The 22401-nt window shown below is 45.1% G+C and overlaps 1 protein-coding gene across 1 annotated transcript in view; it reads left to right on the top strand.

Moving 5' to 3' along the window:
- smg6 (SMG6 nonsense mediated mRNA decay factor) overlaps positions 1-22401 on the top strand; it is a 146669-nt gene that overhangs the window by 3353 nt on the left and 120915 nt on the right. The window contains exons 2-8 of the mRNA XM_042338403.1: positions 2774-4706; positions 5672-5864; positions 6995-7105; positions 7718-7824; positions 8246-8324; positions 13416-13526; positions 16971-17192. Coding sequence (XP_042194337.1) covers positions 2774-4706; positions 5672-5864; positions 6995-7105; positions 7718-7824; positions 8246-8324; positions 13416-13526; positions 16971-17192 — 2756 coding nt within the window. The remainder of the gene's footprint in view (positions 1-2773; positions 4707-5671; positions 5865-6994; positions 7106-7717; positions 7825-8245; positions 8325-13415; positions 13527-16970; positions 17193-22401) is intronic.

Genomic DNA, 22401 nt, shown 5'->3' on the forward strand with positions numbered 1-22401 from the left:
TGAAACAAACCACGGTTGCTGACTGGGGTGACGCATGGTGACTGATCCCTTGGGCTGGGTACCAAATGGCTCCTGTTAATGTGACACTGTACCTTACTGAGTCGCCACAGTCAGGAGAGGAGGTGACATATTGCCAACTTATTGATTAGATTGTAATGGGGCCGGGATTCAGTGCATTAATTTTTCATTGGAAGCTATGGGATCAGTACACGCTGGAGCTATACCCAGTGCTCAGTACCTGCACCAGTAGTGAGGTGGAACACGTGGTCACAGAGAGTTGAAAGAGCTTTCTGCCTGAAGCACTTTAGTAACTGCAACAAGTGGAAAAACAGGCGTTGTTTCTCGCCTCCTACTCTCATGGCCTCTGGGCAGCTGATTTGTTTTCCTTTTACTGGGGCCAATGCTGTGGCCACCTTACACAAATAACCATTCTACATGGTGAGCCTTGCTGGTGACTGTCATCAGGCTGTTTGACCATGAAGGTTAGTGTCGCCGAGCCAGCTTGAATACACACACATCTCCAGCAGGGATTCTGCATAGCAATTAGGAACAAGAAATCTGTCTGATTTTCTTTCCCTCACCCCGCTCCCCCCCTACCATCCCACCATCTTAATCCTAGAAATTGCAATATAGGAGGCCATTCAGCTTGTCAAATCTATGCTGCGTTATTATTCTCTAGCTAGGGCAATGTACTCTGATCCAAATTCCTTACTCTCATTGAATCGTAGGATGTTGAGGTCAGTTGTAGCATCAGCCTGATTTAAGATCAACCAACTTAAGAGTGGGGCAGCCTTGTACGGCCATGATATTTGTCACTGGCTGGCGACATGTTGTTACTGTTTGCCTGATAATCTGGTTGTTCAACTCGCCAAACGGTTTAGAACGACTGTGAAGTATTCCCATCGTGGTGACTGCGTTGCCATTTATTGCAACTTTAATGCCCTTTTTTTTTATTTCCGTGTTTTCCATCCCTCTGCAGCTAGTTTGTAACAGTATGTTGTTGCGACTGAGCTAAAGTTTTGTTGCCAGCTCCCCGTTGTCCATCCTGAACTTGCTGACAGCTCCACATTGTAAACCAGACGTTCTCAGCTAAATTTAGCTGCTCTATATAAAGACTTTTAAAGAATGAAAGTGACCAAAGGCAGCTCGAGGAGGGGTAGAGGCGAGCCAAGCAGAGTCCTGTTATATTCTCCAGCAGCTTTTCCCACTTATCTAGCTTCTCTTTGGCCAATGTGCTTATGCTGAAATGAGACCAGTTCCTACAAGTTTTGGTGCTCTAGGATAATAACAACTTGCATTCGTATAGCGCTCTTCACTCGGAGGGCTGTACAGTGGAGTGGTGGATGGCAAGCAATGAAGGAGGTGGGGTGATCGTAGTAGGCACAGGCTAAGAGGTAGGTTTTAGCTGGGATTGAAAGATAAAGAGGATTGAGGCAGGGAGTTCCAGAGATTAGGGGCTTTGAAGGCACAGGCACCGATGATGATGAGGAGGTGTTGGGGGATGTTCTGCCTGTCCACTCTGCTGAGCTAACACGGGCATGCAGAGGAGTGAAGTACAAGCAGGTCAGGGACGAGGTAGGGAGGTGCAAGAGTGTGGAGAAATTTGTATGTGATGGTGAAGATTGTTTGGAGATGGAGCCCATGGAGTCTGGTGGGGATTGGGATGATTCAGGAGGTTGTGGGGGGGAGTTAAGTGCAGTTGAGGATAGAGCTGGACAGCTGGAGCTTGTGGATGCTGGAGCTGGTGGAGCTGGGGAGACCAGCGGGGGGAGTGTTTGAAAATTCAAGGTGGGGGGGCGACAAAGGTGTGGATGATGGTTTTGGTGTCTGTTTAGGGTCGACCTTGTTATGCTTCGCCTGCTGCTGAAATACATCATTCCAGGTTTACAATTTAATTTAAACCATTCCTTATTGAAAAGTCTAAGTCTATTGAAGGGTGACACGACTGGGAACGTGGATGCAAGCTAACACGTCCCCTGCAATGGAATGTGCAAGGCGGATTGTTTACCAGTGTAGATTTTTCAAGCGAGCAGACTCTGATGTGATCCAGATTGACGTGCACACAGCCCCGTGATGTGTTTCGCCATTCAGTCAGTACCCCTCACACCTGTTATTTTACTCTGTAATTGGAAGTTAGGCTTTCCCTCCTCTTGACAGATTTGTTGTAGTTCAGAAGTGCCAAATCAAGGATCTAATTAAATGGGAATGAGACCAGCTATTATTCAGGCAGGTTTTTTTCACTTGAGATGACAGACATAACTCTATCTATATGGAAGATTCGAAGAAATCAAAGCAACAGTGTTTCTAACTTTGGAATCAAAATGAAATCATCGATGTGAATGTGGATCACCTAACTGTCCTGGATTATCTGACTGTAATCCTATAGTGGAGTCCTGTAGTTGAGTGGTTAGAGCAATCGCATTGCAAGGGAGAGGACCTGGGTTTGATCCAGGCAGGGCGAAACACTGGGCAAGTTTCCTTACTCCACACGCCTCTGTTTATCAAGCAGTAAGTAGAAACCCAGTTGTTAATCGATTGGCGGATCGCTTTTCCGGGGGTAATAAATCCTTTTTTTAAAAAAAATTGGTCACTCAATCCACGACTGTTTGTGGGACACTGCTGTGTGCAATTGGCTGCTGCATTTGCACAATTCACTTTACGGTGAAGCGCTGTGAAGCGCTTTGAGATGTCTCGTAGATGTGATGAGACGCTATATTAAATGCAAGGATTATTATTAGGAGTATTATTATTTGTGACTCTGCTTCTTCTCCAGAGTCTAGTAAGGAAATCAAAGACCAGAGGCCACGGAAGGACAACAGGAGGCCAGATATTCAGATTTACCAGCCAGGTGTTTCTAGACTGAGAAACAACAAACAAAAATCCACTTCATTGGAAGAGCCAGGGAGTGAAGAGAACAAATTGGAAGATGTGAAGGATCTTGATGGGAATAAGGTTGCCTCGAAAAACACGTCAGCCAGTGTTGTTGAGTCTCACAGCAATGGTGGCAACAACCAGGGAGACGTCACTAGGAAGAATGGACAGTTGAATAGAAATGAAGATGAAGATCTAAAGTGCATTGATGAACAAACCGTATCTGGTTGTGACTCTAACATTGCTGGTTCAAAGCAGCTGAAGAAGGTAAAGAAGCCAGATCGTCAGATCTACCAGCCTGGCCGACGTGTGCAGGTCCTTAGCAAGGAGTCGTCATCCTGCAGCGTAGCCGACGAAGAGCTAGTGAAGAAAACTGAGCAGCTGAGGCTGGTGGACGACAATAAGACCAACCCAGTTGACGATAGCGGGCAGGCTGCTGAAAATCAAAGGGAAACTGGCAAAGATAAAGGGAGTCAAGAAGACCGGGAGAACTTTCAACCGAGTGTAGAGGTGAAACTTGGCAAAAGGGAGAAGGGGAGGCGAGGAGGAGGAAAGAAAGATGGCACTGGCCGAGGGAATAACTTTGATGAAGAATCTGAAGACGGGAGAATCAATCGATCCCAAGCGAGACCCGAGAAACCGGGAGGTCCGTCAAAGCGCTACTCGAGGTCTGACAAACGCAGGGATCGTAACAGGACATGCAGTACGAGCTCCGCCGGGAGCAACAACAGCATGGACGGTCCTTCTGGTCAGCACGGGCCCGCCGAGGGCGAAAGGAAGAGAGTGGCCATCAAGGAAAAGATCAAATGTGCTGGTGATCGGAAGGAGCGATCGAGACCTCCGAAGCAGATTTCTATTTCTTCCACGGATTCTCTAGAAGATGACTGTGTTGAGGAGAGCAGGCGTTACTCGCCCACAAAGAGTCCGGAAAAGAGGATGGGGCTAGAGAGAGAGCAGACCTCCGTCAGATATGCGGAGAACTGTGAGCAGAGAGGAAAAGATGCCAAGTCTGCCCTCCATGTCACGTTTGACAGAGAGACGATGAACAGGGCCGTTGCCGTGTCCAAGCAGAACCACTACGAGGAAAAAAGCCGAGGGAAAGGCAAAGTGTCCAAACCTGAGCTCAAGTCCAACCTGCCAGCAAATAAATTCAGTCAGAACACTGAGAAGAAAGAGAAGGTCGAGGAACCACGCGGGAAAGGCAGAGGGATCTTGGTTCTTCCTGCAAATACCGACCTGTCCTCCACAGCACCCGGCTCTCCCGATTCTGCCCCAACTGGCCCGAGGCTTCTCTTTGGTCGAGGCTCCAGGGGTAGAGGTCGAGGGGGGACTTCCCGTAGACTGTGGGATCCTAACAACCCTGACCAGAAACCTGCTCTGAAGAACCAAAACGCCCCGCTCCACTTCCTGGACACCGATGACGAGTGTAGCTCTTCCTCTCAGGGAGAGACCTACTCCTCCTACACACACCCGTCTCAGGCCGCGTACTATAAATTCCAAAGCTCTGACAATCCATACTGTTACTCCAGGCCAACAGTGCCTGGTCCTCAGTATCCATACGCTGCAGCTCCATATGCCGTGCAGTACCAAATGAGTGCAAACAATGGCATGTACCCAGGTGCGTACTACCCAGGCTACCCAGCTGCACAGTTCATAGCTCCCTTTCAGACAGGCCAGTTAAACCCTGAAGATGTGGAGCAGCAAATACGGAGCATACACCAGCAGGAGCTGGGGAGACTTCTGCGTATGGCTGACAACCAAGAGCTGCAGCTCAGTAACCTGCTGTCCCGGGATAAAGTTAGCACCGACGGACTGGAAAGGATGACTCTGCTCAGGTAGGAATCCTCTTTACCTCCTGTCTCGGGCAACTCTGATGCTTTGTTTGGGTGATGCATGTTTTTCTCTCCCTTCTTCTCTGAAGGCATTTGTTTGTTTCCCCCCATGACAAAGGCACGGGAGGAGGCAGCTCATCTTGTCGAGCCTGTTTTTGCTGTGTTGTTAGGTGATTATATCTTTTTGTCTGAAAGAGGTTCCTTGTTTTTGGATGCTCTCTAGTGGTTATACAGGATTACTGCAATATTTCAATTTACTGTGTGCAGTGTGTAAATTTCAGTGATAATAATAGTAATAATCCTTGCATCCTTGCCCTTCATGTCAGGAGGATGTCTCAAAGAGCTTAACAAGATTTACAGTAAAGTAGGTTGACTGTATATTTTGTAGGTAAACACAGCAGCCAATTTCGGCTTGAACACTGCAACCTTCTGATTCAAAGGCAAAGTGCTGCAAGGCTGACATTTAGTGTAAACAGCTTTAAATCAGAATTGGGAAGAATAAAAAAAAAGAAAGAAGACTAGAAGCTAAATGGGGCTGGGAAACAGAGCAGAAGAAGCAACTATATTTACTGTTAGGTGTATTTTTTAGGCAAAAATATTAGTGTAAGTGTTTGCTGCTCCTTTGAAGCAATTTGTCCAAAGCCCTGCTTGTTCCCTGTCCTCTATAACATCCTTCCTCAAGTTTCTTTTAAACATACTACCTTGTTGAGGCAAACTGATCTTCCTGGTCGATATATCCCAGAGCCATATCACATGGTGTATTTCCCAAATATGCGAATGGCTCGTGTTGTGGAGGAGTACTGCACAGTTGATGGTGGGTTAAACGGCAGGAGGGTTGCTATTCGGCCATTAGAGGCTCTGATGAGAGACCTGGCCAGCATACAGGAAGCTAGAGTCCTGTGGCAGGTATGGGAAAAGCAGTCGCTATATTCATTTGGTGGCAGTATTAAAGGTTCTCTTTCCTGCAGGGCAGAGATGTTGCAGCTATATGAACGTTGCATCTTGACGGACATAGAATATTCAGACAATCAGAACGTGGAGCCGACGATGTGGAAAAACACCTTCTACCAAGTCATCGAAAAGTTCCGGCAGATGCTAAAGGAGCCGTTTGGAGATTATGCCAAGGAAATCCGAGGAAAGCTGCTGAATTTGTTAGATGAGGTGAGAATGAGTCTGCAGTCTCCATCTTTACTCACCCGTTACTTGTTCCTCACTTTCTCTGTCCCACCATCAGTAGCCAAGCAAACCTTGAACCTCTACCTCTAGAATTCTCTTCCAAAACCTCGTCACCTCAGTCGTACTGCTGTCAAAGCCCTCCTTACAAGGAGGAATTGGAAGATATTAGATTTGAATCCTGTCACAGTTGTGAAAAATAAAATACCTCTGTTTCCCTCCCCGGTAGTCTCATGGTTAGGCTTTGGGGCCTTCAATTTTGTGACCTGGGTTTGATTCCTGGTCAGGAAACCAGGTTACCTTCAGCACAGAATAATGGGGTTGAATGGCCTGTTTCCACGCTCTGTAAATCTCCACTTCCTTCTCCCTGCTCAGTATTAACCACCGGATTTGTTGAGCACTTCGAGGTGTTCATTCTACATGACAAGCGCTCGACAACTACAAGCTGTTGTGAGAGCCAACAGTTTACCCTGTTTGTTATGCATTGTTACAATTACTGATTAGATAATAGAGTCTCAGAAGTGGGTACTTAGCAGCTCCATGAACACACTATTTCCAGTATCCGTAGCAATGATTTCTCTGACGCCTTGGCAATGACACTTGGGAGTCCTTGTGATGATATGCCTGAGGATGGAGGGGTGCATGATATGGGTGGCGGATGTAGGGTGAGACGTCTGTGGCTTCGGGGGAGCACGTTGACAAGTCATCTCTTTAGGCCCTGTGGGAACGGGATTCGGGTTAGTTTCAGTCAAAATTTTCTTGGATCATGCCTTCTCAGCATTTTGATTTGGTCTTCCAGGAGCCTGATGAATGTGGGAACCCATAACCATACTTAAGAATATCTAAACCAGACTTGAGAGTTCCATACATGCCACATACACATGGAAATTCCTGTGTTTGGAATGGGATGCGTATTCTCTTCCCAGAGGGAAGCATCCTGCTTATCTAATTCCTGAGAGTATTAGGCACAGGTTGGCGAGAGCCAAGGATATGCGGTCTCATGTGACTGGCTATGTATTGTATATATTTAAATAGCTTGTTCATAGCTGCACATGTAACCCTCACTGTGAGCAACAGATTCCCTTAAGAGTCATGAATAATCAGGCTGTTTGCTTTAGGGGACAAGCTTCTTTGATGGTCTTCTGCACAAGCTGCAGGTTGCGTACCAGTTTAAACTGGAGGATTACATGGATGGGATGGCTATACGCAGCAAACCCCTTCGCAAAATGGTGAGTAGTGTACGCTGCCAGCTTTCTGAGGCTCTGTTCAATATGGATTGTTGAAGGCAATTGGTGTTTGATGTTGTTTGTATTTAATAGGGACACACACACATTAAAATTAATTTTAAGAAAAAGTATTCCCTTAAACCAAATATAGTATGTCTCAAAACTGATATCATCAGCAGTGACGACTCCTAGCCAACATCTTATGTTAGTAACTAACTCTGTTAATGGTGTTTTTTTCCGCTGTCTGGTTCAGTATCTCCACCCAGGTAGTTACAAGAAGAAGTTTAATGGCGATTGAAAGTGAGTTAGCCAAATACCTTTCTTTTCGACCGCACCTTTGGTCACCTTCCTCCCCCTGGCTCGGCCCCGGGATCTGTTACTGTGAAGCGCTCTGAGTCAACGTCCGGCGTTATATAAATTCAAGTTGTTGTTGTATATTCAGGCTTTCCTTAGCCTTGATCCATGTCAGAAAGGAGATTAAAGTGCTAACTGATTGCTGTTTGTCGTGCAGACTGACATGCTAAGCACGTTTTCTAACTGTGCTTTCAAGGTCCTGCTCAAAACTGCCTGGAAATATTTAGAGTCCGTATTTACAACTTATATTTGAACCTGCAGGTGAAGTACGCATTGATCAGCGCTCAGCGATGCATGATCTGCCATGGAGACATTGCCCGCTACAGAGAGCAAGCAAATGATACCACCAACTATGGCAAGGCTCGCAGGTACAGTAATATGGCCCAGATTTCACTTCCTTTTCCTCCTTTTCTTCACAAGCAGGCATGAAGTGAATGACTAATTAATCCAGAGGATTGTTGATGAGGAGAAACTTCCTTCTCTTTCCCAAATGGTGTAATCTTTAATAAAATCTCTGGATGGCATCTCTGACGATGCAGATCCACGATTGGTACTGGAATGTGAACTTGTTTTCCCAATGTAAGGTTTCAACCCACAACTTTCTGACTGAGAGACGAGAATTCTTTTGACTGAGCCATGCTTTCCCTTACATTGCATATATGCTACACTGGGTACATTGAGCAGAAAGTCCTGTAGTATAAACGTATGTCTTCACCAGGAGGATTTGTGCTCTCTTTCCAGTTTATTACTTTCCTTTCATGTTTGTGCTTCTTTCTTATTAATTCACAGTTGGTACTTGAAAGCCCAACAGATAGCACCGAAGAATGGTCGTCCATACAACCAGCTCGCTATCCTGGCCATCTACACGGTGAGCAGCTCTGCGATTTATTCTGGAGGCTCTTCCTGGCTGCATTCTTGAAATTCGAGTCCTTTTCTAATTAAGTCTATCGTGTAGTTTGACACTTGTGGGTTATTGTCAATTCACTAGTTTAATCCCATGCCATTCATTTTATAGCAAGATCTGTATGTGTTGTCCAATCTCCATAGAAATGAGATTTTCGTAGATTAATCACAGTGTGCTGTGCTGTGCTGTGGTGACCAGTATTCCACCAGGTGGAGCCACTGCTCCATTAAATGTTGTGCTGTGCATTGTATGGAGAGACTTGAGCCGGTTATTGGTTACTGAAGATCTGTGTTTGTTGGACTCCTCTGAAGCTCTGCCTTATTGCACAGCAGGAGGGCACAGCTTTAGCATTGTGAAGGCCAAGTTTGGAACACGCTGGGAAGTATTTCTTGACTGTAGAGTAATTGATAGCTGAGAACAGATTACGAGGTGGGAGGTGAGCCCAAGGCCCTGAACTCATTGAAGAATTGGTGCTGTAATGGGAAGACATTGGAGTGGGCAATTCTGTTAAGATGAGATAAAATAGGCTGAAGGTTCTTCATCCAAACCTCTCTTGTGATAACTGGAGAAATGGTTCTAAGTTGATCCAAAGGCTGCCTACCTGACAGTGACAAAGTTGTGTTGTGCATAAGTTTTTTTTTTTGGTACTCTAGGCGTGAATGCCCCTGGTCCCAGCTTGTCCAGCTAAGATGTACAGTGAGCTGCCTCGCCAGCTAGAGAGAAGTCTGCTTCTGGGTCCTTAGTATAGTCAGACTTCCACTGTCTTGGCCAGCCACCTCTTCCTCTCGCTTGTGTACAAGAGAGTTAATGGAGCAGCCTGTTGCTCATTGAGCGTGACTAAATAGCTGGAGTGTTCTGCACTCGATGATACAGGACTTCCACGTCTTGCCAAGTAATACGCAGTGTATGGTTAAAGGCATGCAGTCCGTGTCTGTATGTGAGTGATTCACCCGTGACACTGTGAGGATGACCGCATTTCTGCTTTGTAGCTGTTGCACGTTCTAAGAACTGGTAGCCTTAGTCAGAAGCTCCTGTCTACAGGGCACCTGGTGGAAAATGAGCTTGAGACTAACCAAATCCATTTCACTTTAGGTATTTTAGCTCCACTTTCAGCTAATTGTGTGTGCATTTTAGTATCGAGCAGAAAACACTACATTCCTGCACGCTGGCGTCTCACTCAGTAAAAAGGCCACTGAAGGTCAATTCCTGTAAAGATGTTTATTTCTGGCCTCACAATAGCATTATTTGGTTCTAAAGGCGGTTGTGGACAAAGTGCATCAAATCAGCAGCGCAATGAGGCTGCTGTCTCTCCTTTTCTCTCTTCCACTGATTGAAAGTAATGAAAAGGGGTTAGGATTGTTTATTTGATGAATTGTTGGCTTTTGCTTTTGTAGGTGTGATTGCGTCAAAGTCCCAGACACTACACACTTGCAGATATCTGTTCCTTTCTCAAAGAATAGAGACAATGCAAACCCTTGCACTCCACCCAAACTGAATGCACGTTCACAAGTAACATTCACAAGCACTTAATTGGCACAATATTTGCGTGAGTTCGACCTCACACCTGCAATTTCAAATTGACCACAGAAATTCGGTTTTATATTTACTCCCTTGTTGGCTGCTGCTTGGTGCGGTGTGAATTCATTTCAGAACGTTTGAGTCAGGATCCTGACATGGTAAAGTTTGGACTGTGTAAAGACAAGCCATTCTACTGTGCAGCACATGTGAATGATTCCGTATGTGCAGACAGAGCACCCAAGAGAGCAGGTTGGCATGCAGATCATCTCATTATTATTACCCAATCTGCAATCCCAGACTGTTGCAACCAGCGTGGGAGAGTGCAAGCATCCTCCCTCCTCTGTGCATTGAAACTAAATGGGCTGGAGTTTAAAACCGATGTTTTCAGCAGACATTCTATGATGGATTTTGCCATCTCTTGGTCGAGTCATTGAGTTCGGGCACTTCCAGCAGTGAAACATCTTTCCTCCTCCTTTCACTCTTCCCCCTGAGGTTAGAAAAATCTGAAGCGTGCATGCTTTTTCTCAAATGTGCACAGAACAGATTTAGTGGCAAAGTGCAGAATTTTTTTTTGCCTGTGTGCCCTCTCAGAGGAAGAGGGAGCGTGCAGCTTATAGCAGGAGGGGTTACTGCAGCCTGGTTACTAGTTCAGTGCTCTCAGCAAGTCCCATTGAGTGTTCAATGATGCTTAAACTGGCTACAGTGGCCATTCAACATCTGTTTATCTTTGGGTGATTGATAGCATGCTACGCCATTTGCGGGGGTGAGGGTATTCTGAGTGATATTGCTCATCGGGAGATGTATACAATGCAATCTTCACTTTTCTGTGTCAATTGCGAGCCCAGCTTTAGCCTGTGAGTTCATGTCATTGGAATTAGCTTAAGACTGGCCAGAAAGTCTTCTGAGAAAGGAGAGACATTCTTTCCTCTGCTTTGGGTCGCCCAGTTTCCAGATGTGTACGAACAGAGTTCCAGTGAACTGCACCAACCAGACCTCCTGCTCAAACCATTTCCTGTGCTAAGCGATTGTCTAGTCATTGTGGTGACCTGAACTGCCACCAAAGAGACAGGTGAAATTCATATGACTTAATGGGGGAAACTCACTGCTAAAAGCTGAACTTTAGGACTGTCACAATAATCTCCGGCCAGCATCCCTGTCCTCACTACTGTGTTTGCATAACAAGCTCCCCCAGCGTCCTGTCTCCTTGTAACTGTACTGGTAATGAGCTCTCTCTGCGTGGGAGGCGAGTGAGCTACAGTAGCTGCAAGAAGATACACGCAGCAAATGACCCTGTGTAACTTGTAAGAGCCCTGACCCTAACCCTAATCTAGTCTTGTTTTAGTTATATAAATGCAATTTATTCTTATACTCCTAAAGATTATAAAGGGAGGCTTGAGGATGTTCCTTATATTATTTTGTGTTGTAAAACTGCTGGTTAGAGGACATTTTGTGAGGAACTTGCCCTGATGTAACATCACAAAGTTGTGCACCACTGTATCCTGCACTGGGAGTGTTGCCCACAGTTTCTCTCTGCAGTCGGTTCCTGCCCACTGGGACGTGGCCTGAGACTGGCCAAACTCATGCCATTTGGAATCCCTGTTGATAAAGTTCAAAGTAAGGTGCAGCATTCCCTTTGTCCCTGAGGAACAGCTCCAAAGAATTTGGAGTAATACTACTTTTGTATTCCTCAATTTCCTTCAGATTGTGCAAGCTTCCAGCGCAGTGGCCGATCAGTAAACCTTAATCTCATCTCTTCCACTTCATCTCACAAGAGCCAAAAATGTTGATAGACAGGCTAGGTAGGAGTGAAGCTATAGACGATGAGAGGGATAGTAGTTGCTCAGACTTGTGAAAGACTTATGGAAATGCTTGATCAAAGATCTGAAGTAACCAAAGTTGTCTCATTCAATGTATAATAATAATCCTTGTGTTTGATATAGTGTCTTTCACATCAGGAGGATGTCTCAAAGCACTTCACAGAATTGATGTAAAGTGTAGTGACTATGTATTTTCACCTACAAACTATACAATCAATTGACTTAACAGTAAATTCTGTGAAGCGCTTTGAGACGTCCTTCGTTGATTCGAAAGGCACTAAATCAAACGGAGGGATTATTATTATCCATTGGGTGATGACAACTTTGCTTCTTTCAAATCTTTAAAGATGCATTTCTGCAATTCTCTTGCAAGTCTCAGCAGCTCCTGTTGCTTCTATAACGCTCCACTCCCAGCCTTTCTGTCAACATTCTTGGCTCTTAAGCAGCCTCCAAAATAACCCGCTTCATAGAATAGAATCTTGCGGCACAGAAGGAGGCCATTCGACACATCGTGCCTGTGTTGACTCTTTGAAAGAGCTGTTCAATTAGTCCCACTCCCCCGTCCTTTCCCGCATGGTCTTGCAGTTAATTTTCTTTTCAAGTAAATATCCATTTTCCCTTTGAAAGCTAATATTGAATTTGTTTCCACCACCGTTTCAGCCAGTGCATTCCAGATCGTAACAACTCGCTGCCTAAAAAAAATTCTCTATCTCCTCTCTGGTTCTTTTGCCAGTTATCTTGAACTCTGTGTCCTATGGTCAACGACCCACTGGCCAGTGGAAACGTTTTCTTCTTATTTACTCCTCATAATTTTGAACACCTCTATTAAATCTCACCTTAACCTTCTCTGCTCTAAGGATCTTCTCCAATCTCTCCGCAATACTGAGGTATATACTGGAGACTGGAAAGTTTCATCTTTTATGCAAGATTTTGCAGTCATGTCATGCAGGCTCTCCATCACCAGATGTCACTAGTTTACGTAAAACATGAAATGTGCCATAGACAATGATGCGAATGTGCTGCAGATTGTGATCATGAGGTCAATAAATGGATTTGATTTAACATGTGAGGGAGAGCAAGGAATTTGGTCTTAAATGGACTCGCGGTTAGGTTAGTGTGTGTTTAATGTGGGTTGGAAGGTGTTGAGTTGATTTTAAGCAGGACATTGTCTCAGGGAAATGGGTTTGTATGCGAGTACTGTCTCTCTTTAAGTTGCGAGCGAGATTTAATTCCTTCCGAGTGGCATGTAACACCTTGCCCTGACACTAGGTGTGCAAAGCTTCACATCACTGGGAACTTTTCAAGTTGCACTTTGGATTCTCTCTGGAGTTGGAAACCTGAACTTGATTTTGTACATTATATGAGCTAACAGTTCCCTCCTCGTTAAACTGCAGTGTCAGGACCACTTTGCTTGCCCCCATGTTGATGAGAGCATTGTAACCCTGAGTGCTTGCCCACCTCAAAGTGATGGGGGAGTGGGGTGGTGGGGAGAGGGGTTGGAGAGAAACAGAGCTGCACTGTTTGTTTTGGGCCAGAAAAATCTGATTTGTGGTCCTCCGAGGGTTAAACTGGCAGGAAAAAAGGGTCCAGCCGTTTTGAGAAAGTTGTATTATTTATGACTAATAGATTCAGTGAAAATGAAATAATTATGGGAATTCTTGGTAATTGGGTTCAGCTGAGCTGTGTCTGCATTTTCAAACCTTTTGCCTTGTTTTTTCAGAGGCGGAAGCTGGATGCAGTTTACTATTACATGCGGAGTCTGGCTGCTAGTAATCCGATTCTCACAGCGAAAGAGAGTCTGATGAGCCTCTTCGAAGAAACCAAAAGGAAGGTCAGTCTGTCACTCAGTATAGGGAGCGAGCTTGCAGAGATTGTATTTGGGGAGAGGGCTGTGAGTGTGTGTGTATGTGCTAATGGGGATGGGGTGGGTTGGGTGGGGAGAGAAAGGAAAGCAGCTTGACTTTTTGCTGGTGTTTACTTAGTAACAAACAGATCTTGGCGGCTGTGTTGGAAGGATCTGTGAGAGCTCTGTGACTCGTCAAGATCGGAAAAACAAGCCGGACAGGCCGTGTGAAAATGACCATTCATGCCTTCTGCACTATTGTGATGGCAGGCTTGGCAAGAGAACAATCCGGGATCAAAGCCGTCCTCCTCTGCCAGTAAATAAACAGAATACGCTGCACTCAAACACATTGGAGAGGTTTAAAAGACTGCACTCACTGGGGGTCAGATGGCAGGATTACGCATGAATATTTTGTCCATTTTTAAAATAAATGCAGAGAAACCTTATCAAGAGGATAGAATCCAGATCCGCATCCAACTAAATGTACTGATAACTAAATGTGCAAATCCTCCTAACGTCATTAACCCCCGGAGTGCTCACAGTCTCCCGGGGTACATCTACAGATTCAGGGGGTAATAATTGTTTTAAGTACTGGACTCCAATCTTCTGAGATAATAATCATAATAATAATCCTTGAATTTAATACAGCGCCGTATCACGTCATTGAGATATCTCAAAGCGCTTCACAGAATATATTGTAAAGTAGATTGACTGTGTATTTTGGGGCCAAAATGCGGCAGCCAATAGCGCGCAGCAGCGTACCACAAATAGTTATTATTACCCCTGGAAAGCGATCCGCCAATCGACTGACAACCATTATTGCTAAGAAAACAGAAGCGTGTGGAGTAAGGAAACCTGCCTCAGGTTTTGTCCTGTCTGGAAATCTAACCCAGGTCCTAATGCTTGCGAGGCAAGCACACTAACCACTACACTATGGGACTCCATAGGGTCTACACTCTACAGATACTTTAGCTGGGTCAGTGTGGCTTTAATTTTGAAATTAATCCACACGAAGAAAATGCACCACAGGTGCCTGGGGAGAACGTGGGGGGCTGGGGTGGGGTGTCGGTGGGTCCAGGGGGTTGCTTGCGTGGCAGTTGGGGACACCGTGTGTTTGTCTACATCCAAACACAATTTACCAGAACAAAAATCTGCAGAAGGCATTAAATTCAAAAGAACTTTTCAAGTGTTTCACAATTGTAGTTTTACTTCCTTTTGGAAGATTTTTATATACCAAAATCTGTTCATTGTACATTGAAGGGATAAAACTCTTATGAATCATTGGCTGTAACATTCATTTTAATGCCAACCATTGTAGTTTTATTTGGTCACCGATGGAGCTTTAAGTGATTTGCTGAGCACAGTGCTTGTTGGTAACATGAGCTCTGCTCAGTGTCCATTGACGACGGCACAGTTGGCCTGAGGTGTGGGAGCTGTGTTAAAATACTATATTCAGCATACTGGAGGGTTTTTACAGTGAAAGGTTTAAAATGAATAAAGCCTTTGTTCTTTGAGTGTGGAATGATCTCTTACCCCCACCTCCCACTTTTTGCTGCCACTGAGTATTTGGGGAGATGTTCAGAATGTATCACATACTGTTTTTCACAATTTGTGTACAGTAAAAGAGGCAAACATTTAAGCAGCCAAACTCTACAATTTTGCTGTATAATTATGATTAACTGTACGAGAGATACAGAGCAATTCTCCGGTATTAAAAATGTTTGTTATTTTCAAAAAGCCCACATAGAGATGACAATCATCAACCCTTATGAATTCCAATTATATATATTGTGTGTGTGTGTGTGTTCTCTCTCTCTTGTAGTAATCACACATTCTCACTCACACATGTTCACATGCAGTAGTTTCTGGTTGTTTGTTGGAGGATGAAGTTGTTCCATTAATTTTGCCCACATTCAAGTTTAATTTAATCCAGAATGAGTTAATTGAATCCTCAGGTTTTCTCTCCTCCCCCCGCCCTTTCACCACCAAGACAGACTTCTGTGGTCTAGTTCCCAGTGAGATGGGTTGTCGTAATATACGTTAATGCTCTACAATGAATACTGCTGGCAACATTGCTGGGAAACACAGTTATTATAACTTTCAGTCCAAAATATTTTTCTTTACTCAAGATGAACATGGCTCAAAGCCAGTATTGCTGTTAACCATCCCCATCGTCTCACAGTGAATTTGACAGATCGTGCAATGATAATGTGTCCTGGTCTGACGGTCTAGGTCCGTTAGGGAAGGCTGCTGAACATTACAGGATACTAGCAAAGAGACACTTTTTGCAGCCTCTCCTGGTTGAAATGAAGTCAGCTTCATGTAGGATCTTGGAGCTAGAGGGATGGGTGGAAATGGAGGCACAGACACCAGGAAAGGGCATGTCTGGTGCAGAGTTCAAGAACAGCCTCATGTTACAAGGGGAAGCAGCCATAGGAACAAAGGTTGAACAAGCCCGGACTGCAGCAAAAGCTACTCATTTTATTGGGCCCCGGGATATGTTTCTAATCTGTTAGTTTATATGGAGGTGCAAAGTAAACTTGCCATATGTACTCAGAACTAAGCAGAAGAGTTGAAGTGATTTACAAAGTTGGGGGAAAAAAGTTATGAAAGCGTTAAATTGAGGGTGGGAGACCTAGAAATTGGGTGACCCACAAACAGCCGATCTATCTGGAGGATTGTTGGCCAGGACACTGGGAAAGTCTAGGACACTGGCACACACTCTGTTTGAATAACGTTGTGAAAATTTACATGTTTGTCTGAGCAGGCAAATGGGGATTTGGTTTAAACATAGTCTGAATGGTAGAATACAGGACTCCTGAGGTTATGCTGGGTTGTGCACAAAGCGACAGGTCAGACCTCACATGGACTGAGTAGTGAGTTTGGATCACTTGTAGAGACTTGGAGAAGAACTATGGGAGTGATCCCTAAATTGAAGGGCCTTAGCTATGAGGAGAAGATTAATCTCCATCCCATTTTTAAAAAAGTGAATTTTTTCTTTACCTGAGTAATCAATCAAGATCATTTAAAAGATGCATGGCCTTCTGTTTCTATCCAAGTACATTGAATGCAAATGCAAGAAGAAGTCCCAGGGACCTGTTCTGGGTTTAATGTGCGATTATAAGAACCACGTTCTTGATATGCTGCTAATTAGGTTCGTTCAGGGGCTTCCTTTCCCTCAACTGTGTTCTTACCAGAGTCTCAGTCCAGGTGAAGATAATATCTTGATCATCAACGATTTGCTATGTGGCTAGGGAGACAGCAAGGCTTGGCTTTACTATGAGAGTGAATTTCTTGGTAAAGCAGAAACTTCTTTTTTTCCCATCCGCACATGCTGGGCTTGCTGTGAATTACAGTGATGCTGGCAGGAGAGCTGCTTACTTGAAGGCCCAGTGCCCAGCTTCATGGAGTGGTTTGTCTTTTTTTCTGCAGGCTGAGCAAGCTGAGCTCAAGAGGCAGCAGGAATGTGAGCTGAGCCCAGGGCCTCGAGGCAGGGGAAAGAAATCGACCTTCAGGCAGGTTGGGGAGGACACTAGCAGGGTGGAGATTTGGATTCACCCCAGTCAATCTCGCGCCTCTCACGGGACTGAATCTGGCAGAGAAGACGGCACTTCAGAGCAGGACGATGAACTTGGAAATCTCTCTCCCAGCGATGTAAGTACAATGAACTCTTAACAGCCACGAACCCAAATGGATATCCATTGGGGAAAGTTGATCTAACTGAGAATAAACAGTTGGCAAAGTGCATGTTGTCCTCCAGCAACTCCTCTGATGGGGATTAGATAGATGGTCTTGGTTCAAAGTTATTGTCGGCCATTTGTTTATAATGGCAACATTGGTCCTTGGTCCCTGGCAGTTGTTACTTTTGCTTGTCTCATGTCACAAGGTTCATTTGAGATAAATTGAAGCCTCCTACAGACAATATTGTGCCACTTTCTCTCTCCTCACCCACATAGTGGGGAATTGTACTTGCTTCAAGAATGCAGGTCAACTTTCTGTATCTCATCCCAGTGTTATTCTTCAAGTATGAGTCTGAACAGTATATGTTGACAGGATATTATGACTGTGTGTGAGGGGGGAATCACACCCTCACTTGGACCTGTTCTCAACCGACTTGCACATTTCAAGCAATTGCAGGATAGCAATCTTCCCTTTCCTGTGCCAGGGGCCCGGATACTAATTGTAGCCTGAGATGGGTTGTGTCAGCACAGAGCAGGGACTTTAACCTGGGGCCTTCATGCTTTGTGTCCTCAGTAGTGTTCAACCAGTAAGCTATGAGTGGAGACATTAGAGAATATTAAGAGTTTTAATTTTCTTACTCTGATGAATTATTTCTTTCTGGCATATTGTGTGTGAGTGGGTGAGAGGTGGTGCGGGGTGCGGCGGTCTCCAAAGTTTTCAGAAGTCTACAGCAAACCCTAAATAAAATGGTTTGTTGAAGTAACATCTGGCTTTGAATACCCTAAAGTAAATTCCACAGCAGTCTCAAATGTGTCCAAGGAATATCACCTGTGCGTGTGAGTGTGCGTCTCCACAGAGGGTGCCCATAAAATGCTGCGTAATAAAACGGGCCCATCATCCACGGTTTGATGAAAGCTGGTTATGTCCTGTATGAAATGATGGCGAGGGCACTAAGTGCCACTCATTTCCCCTCCTGTGAGAAAATTCCACCTTTCCCACGCCTGTCAGACGAAAGAAAAGCAAACTTCAAACAGACCGAATATTCGAATCAAATTCCAATAAAAGCAGAGGCTGGTGTCTGGTATCAATAGACGGCTGCATGTTGAAGTGTTTTGTACACGTAAATTTCTATTTTATTTCCTCCACTTTTGAGTCTGACATGCCTGCCTCACTCATAGAGAATAAAAAACACATGAGAGGTTTCACCATCCGGTTTCCTCTCCCGTGTTGATACTATTCTGCTCTCTTTACATTCAATCATTCAAGTAATTATTAAGCAGCTGAAAAAAGGGTAGTTTCTTTAGGTTTTTTTTATGTACACTTGTAAGCGAATGCTATTGAAAGAATATTGTTTGATATTGTGTTTGTACTGCAGAAATAGATAGACCTGTATAAATATAACACTGGGGACAAGTGAGGCAGTCAGACAACAGTGCAAGTTCACTCACCAGAGATTCTGATACCACAGGTTTAAAGTTCTTGTTTAATACTCTTGGTAATTGTAGGGATATAAGTTCCCAACTTTTTGACTGACTTGATGAATAATGTATAAACTTCGTCCATCTTTCTCTTTCCCCCGTCCCATACTCACACACATCAGGCAGCGCCCCTCACTCAAGTGGTAGACGGGCAGGCTAGCTAGTGCCACATCCCTGCCAGTGTCACCAGCAGATCCATGGTGACGGGGTAGTTTGCTGCAGCTTAGTGTCCTGCCATTGTGGGTGATTGAGGTGCGTGTCCCGCTCGTTCAGGGCAAGGCGTATCTAGAGAGCAGTTCACTCTACCCCTTAAATTAGCTTGATCGTGCTGCACGCGATGTGGTGCTGGATTGTAACCCGTGGATCTCTCTGGTCCATTCATTTCTGAAAGAAGCAATTTCCTCGCTTCACTTTTAGTTGGTGCCTCCCGCAGCGGGAAGCCACTCTCCCCGAGAAAGTGCTTCTGGTCACAGTGGTCACCTGCGTCTTCCTTGGAGTTTGGGTTTCTCAGCGCTCTCGGAGCTCCGTGAGCGTAAAGTCTGTTTTTGGGAAGGAAATGCAGCTACAGACCTCCGAGCAAATTTAAAACTGCAAATTTACTAATAGCGGCATGTAACCCAGTGTCGGCTGCCTGAATAGAAAAGAAAGCCTGGCTATTTCTGGGCATGCACACATTGAAGATGTGCTGCGGTGTGTGACTGATTGCCTCCGTAATGCTGCCGATCCACTGCGGTGTATTTGTGACTGGACAGACCCGCTATACTGCAAAGCTGCTGCGGTGTGTGACTGTGGCTCCACAATACCGACGTGTGTGTGACTGACACCCCCCCGGATGCTGCGAGTCTCCTGCGGCGTGTGCCTGATTGATTCCGTGACGCTGCAGATCTACTGCGGTGTGTGACTAAATGGACTTGCTATCCTGCAGAGAGAGCGGCTGCAGCGTGTGACTGACTTGGCCCTGTGATTCTGCAGGCTCCGTGAGCCTTTCACCCACATCCTTGCCCGGCTTCAATGGCTCCCCAGCCCCCAGCGGATTGAGTTGAAGAGCCTTGTTCTCACATCAAAATCCCTCCATCATCTCGCCCTACCCTATCTCTGTGACCTTCTGAAACCCTGTCAACCCGGCTGCTCCCTTCGCTCAGCATTCACTGGCCTGCTCCACCATCAGCGAGCGGCTGGGCTTTCAGTCTATCTGCCCTCACTCTCTGCACTCCATCCCCGAGATCCTCTGACTCACTCGTTTCCCTCACTTTGCTCAAAGTCCATCTCAAGATCTACCTCTTTGACTGGACTTATCAGTCATCTTTCATCTCCCCACCACTCCTTGACTCCCACCTCCAGCTCAGGTGCCAAGTCATTAATGTTGAGCACCTTGGGATGTCCTGACGTGAAAGGCACTATATACATGTAAAATTGTATGGACAGCAGTGTATAACTGACTGGTCCTACAGACCTCCCCAATTCATTGAGACAAAGTTGCACAATAGTGATGGGAGGAGGGAAAAGGAGGGTGGGGGGTTGATAGCCAGGAAGTGGGGGTTACATGCATTACTTGGGTAATTACTCATACATATGGAACAAGTTCCCAGAAGTGAGTTACAAGTTGGACTTTAATCGAGGGAACACATTCAGGGAGTAAGTTACAGGCTGGAATCTCTTTATGTGATGTTGAGGTTCATACTCTTCCTGACACAAGAGGGTGGAGGTCCCCTGGATCACTCCTAACTCTTGCCTTTGATATGAAAGCTCTAAGAGATGTGCTGTGTGGGGATTTGGTTGTTTTTTTGGTGATGGCATGGCAACCGTCATTGCCCAGTAGTATATTAGCCTTAACTTCTCTCTTGTCTGAATTTTTGCACCAGTTTCTGAATGGTGGAGAGTAACTAGATATAGCGATCTGTTTTAATATCCCCTTGTAAAAGAGGATGAACGCAGGAAGAATGATATTAAATGTACATGGAAAAGCAGGGAAATAGTGTTAGAACAGATGGCACCAGTGGGGGAGCTCACACCAATGTAGACACAATAGGCTGAATGGTCTTCTGTACTGTGAACTTTCTGAGTCTGAACCTCAGCTGTAGAAATAGGACCATAGAAATTTAAAGCACAGAAGAAGGCCATATCTGTGCCAGCTACCTCAAGAGCAATTCTTTCAGTCCCATTTCTCTATCCTTTCCCCATACACCCTGTAGCTGTCTCCAAACAACAATAGAAATTTACACAAATGTTTGCTTGCGTAGAGCTGCTCTCTGGGATAGAGACGTGCATCTTATTCCTACTCTATGGCAATGTGGGTCTCAGTCAATGTTACAGATGAGTATTGAAAGCACTTTGAAAAATCCCTGATTTGCTGGGCATTGTGAGGTCTTTATAATGTGTATGGTCCGGGTGATGTCTTTTACCTTCTAATTCTCGGTACTTGCTCCGTGGTGAATTGATTATGTTGCTGTCTATGTCCTCAGAGCAGCAACTTTATTGCATTCATTTGGTGTGGATTTGAGGAATAGTTTCTTTAATGATTTGAGGAATTAGAAATCTAGGAATTATTGCTGAGCTGCTTCTTTCTTAAAAGCCTTCTCTGGCCGCACAATGTCGCACGGCACAAGAACTCACTGACGTTGGGTGTTTAGCAGTAAATTCATTTCCTGGGGCTTTAGGAAATTCCTATTTTGAGGCTACAGGGAAGAGAATGTCTAAGGTTTGTTAGATTTTATATTCCGGGGGTGGGGGGGGGAACTAATTTGAGCTGTTGTTTCTGATGTGGCCAGCAGGTGGCGATGCAACTCTTGGTGCTTTACTGTTGAGAGTGATGAATAAGGTAAATGGGAGTGTGTCTCTGATGTAGTGAAATATTTTCAAATAAAGGATGAATCGTGACGATTCGGTAAAGCCTTGGCGCGTCTCTTTTTTAAACAGCTTTTTGACCAGAATGAAATGGGCGCTGCCACTTGCTAACGGGATTATTTGGGTTTACGGATGAGCTGCAGGTCATGTTTTGTTTGTAGTGTGTCAGCCTGAGCCACAAGGTTATGGCCAGGACCTTTTAGACCATCCCTCATACCACTGCCCCACCGTCAGCAGACTTGTTACACTGCCCAGACCTGCATCCACACAAGAGCAGAAATTCTTGCTAATTCTTTTTCTCCTTTCCTGGGCCAATCAAATTCAGTTGGAGGCGCTAAGATTGGCCTAGTCTGGGTAAGACAGAGAGTGAATTGGCAGGAGTTTCAGTTCCTGATCACTCTCGCTCTCCCTGTGACTTCGCTGAGTGCAGATGTGGACGTTAGTTAATACAGACTTGGATGTGATTGCAGACGTAGCAACAAAATCCCATCCATCATCAATCGCTCTCTATTTCACATGCCACGGCTCGGCCCCCTCAGCTCGAAGGCCAAACTACAGGCCCCGTTCCTGCTTTAGTTAAAAGCGCTTAACAGTGACTGTCCACTGCTCTCATGTCACCAGTAGCATTGTACCTGTTTAGTTGCAAAAAAAAAAAGCCATTGTCAATGCAGGCAATGCTTTTCACTATGATTTATTAGCTATACAATCGTTTTAGAGCAAATAGTTTTTTTTTGTAAATTGATCCCAGGTTTCAGGTTGTAGGTTGTCTGCAGAAAACACTTCTCTATCACTGACAGCTCTGTGTGTTGCCTCGGGTTTCCTTGCGTTGATGGGAATGTATTACCTTAGGGGGCAAAACC

Source organism: Callorhinchus milii, unplaced genomic scaffold (assembly GCF_018977255.1).
Source record: "Callorhinchus milii isolate IMCB2004 unplaced genomic scaffold, IMCB_Cmil_1.0 Scaffold10, whole genome shotgun sequence".
NCBI classification, from domain to species: Eukaryota; Metazoa; Chordata; class Chondrichthyes; order Chimaeriformes; family Callorhinchidae; genus Callorhinchus; species Callorhinchus milii.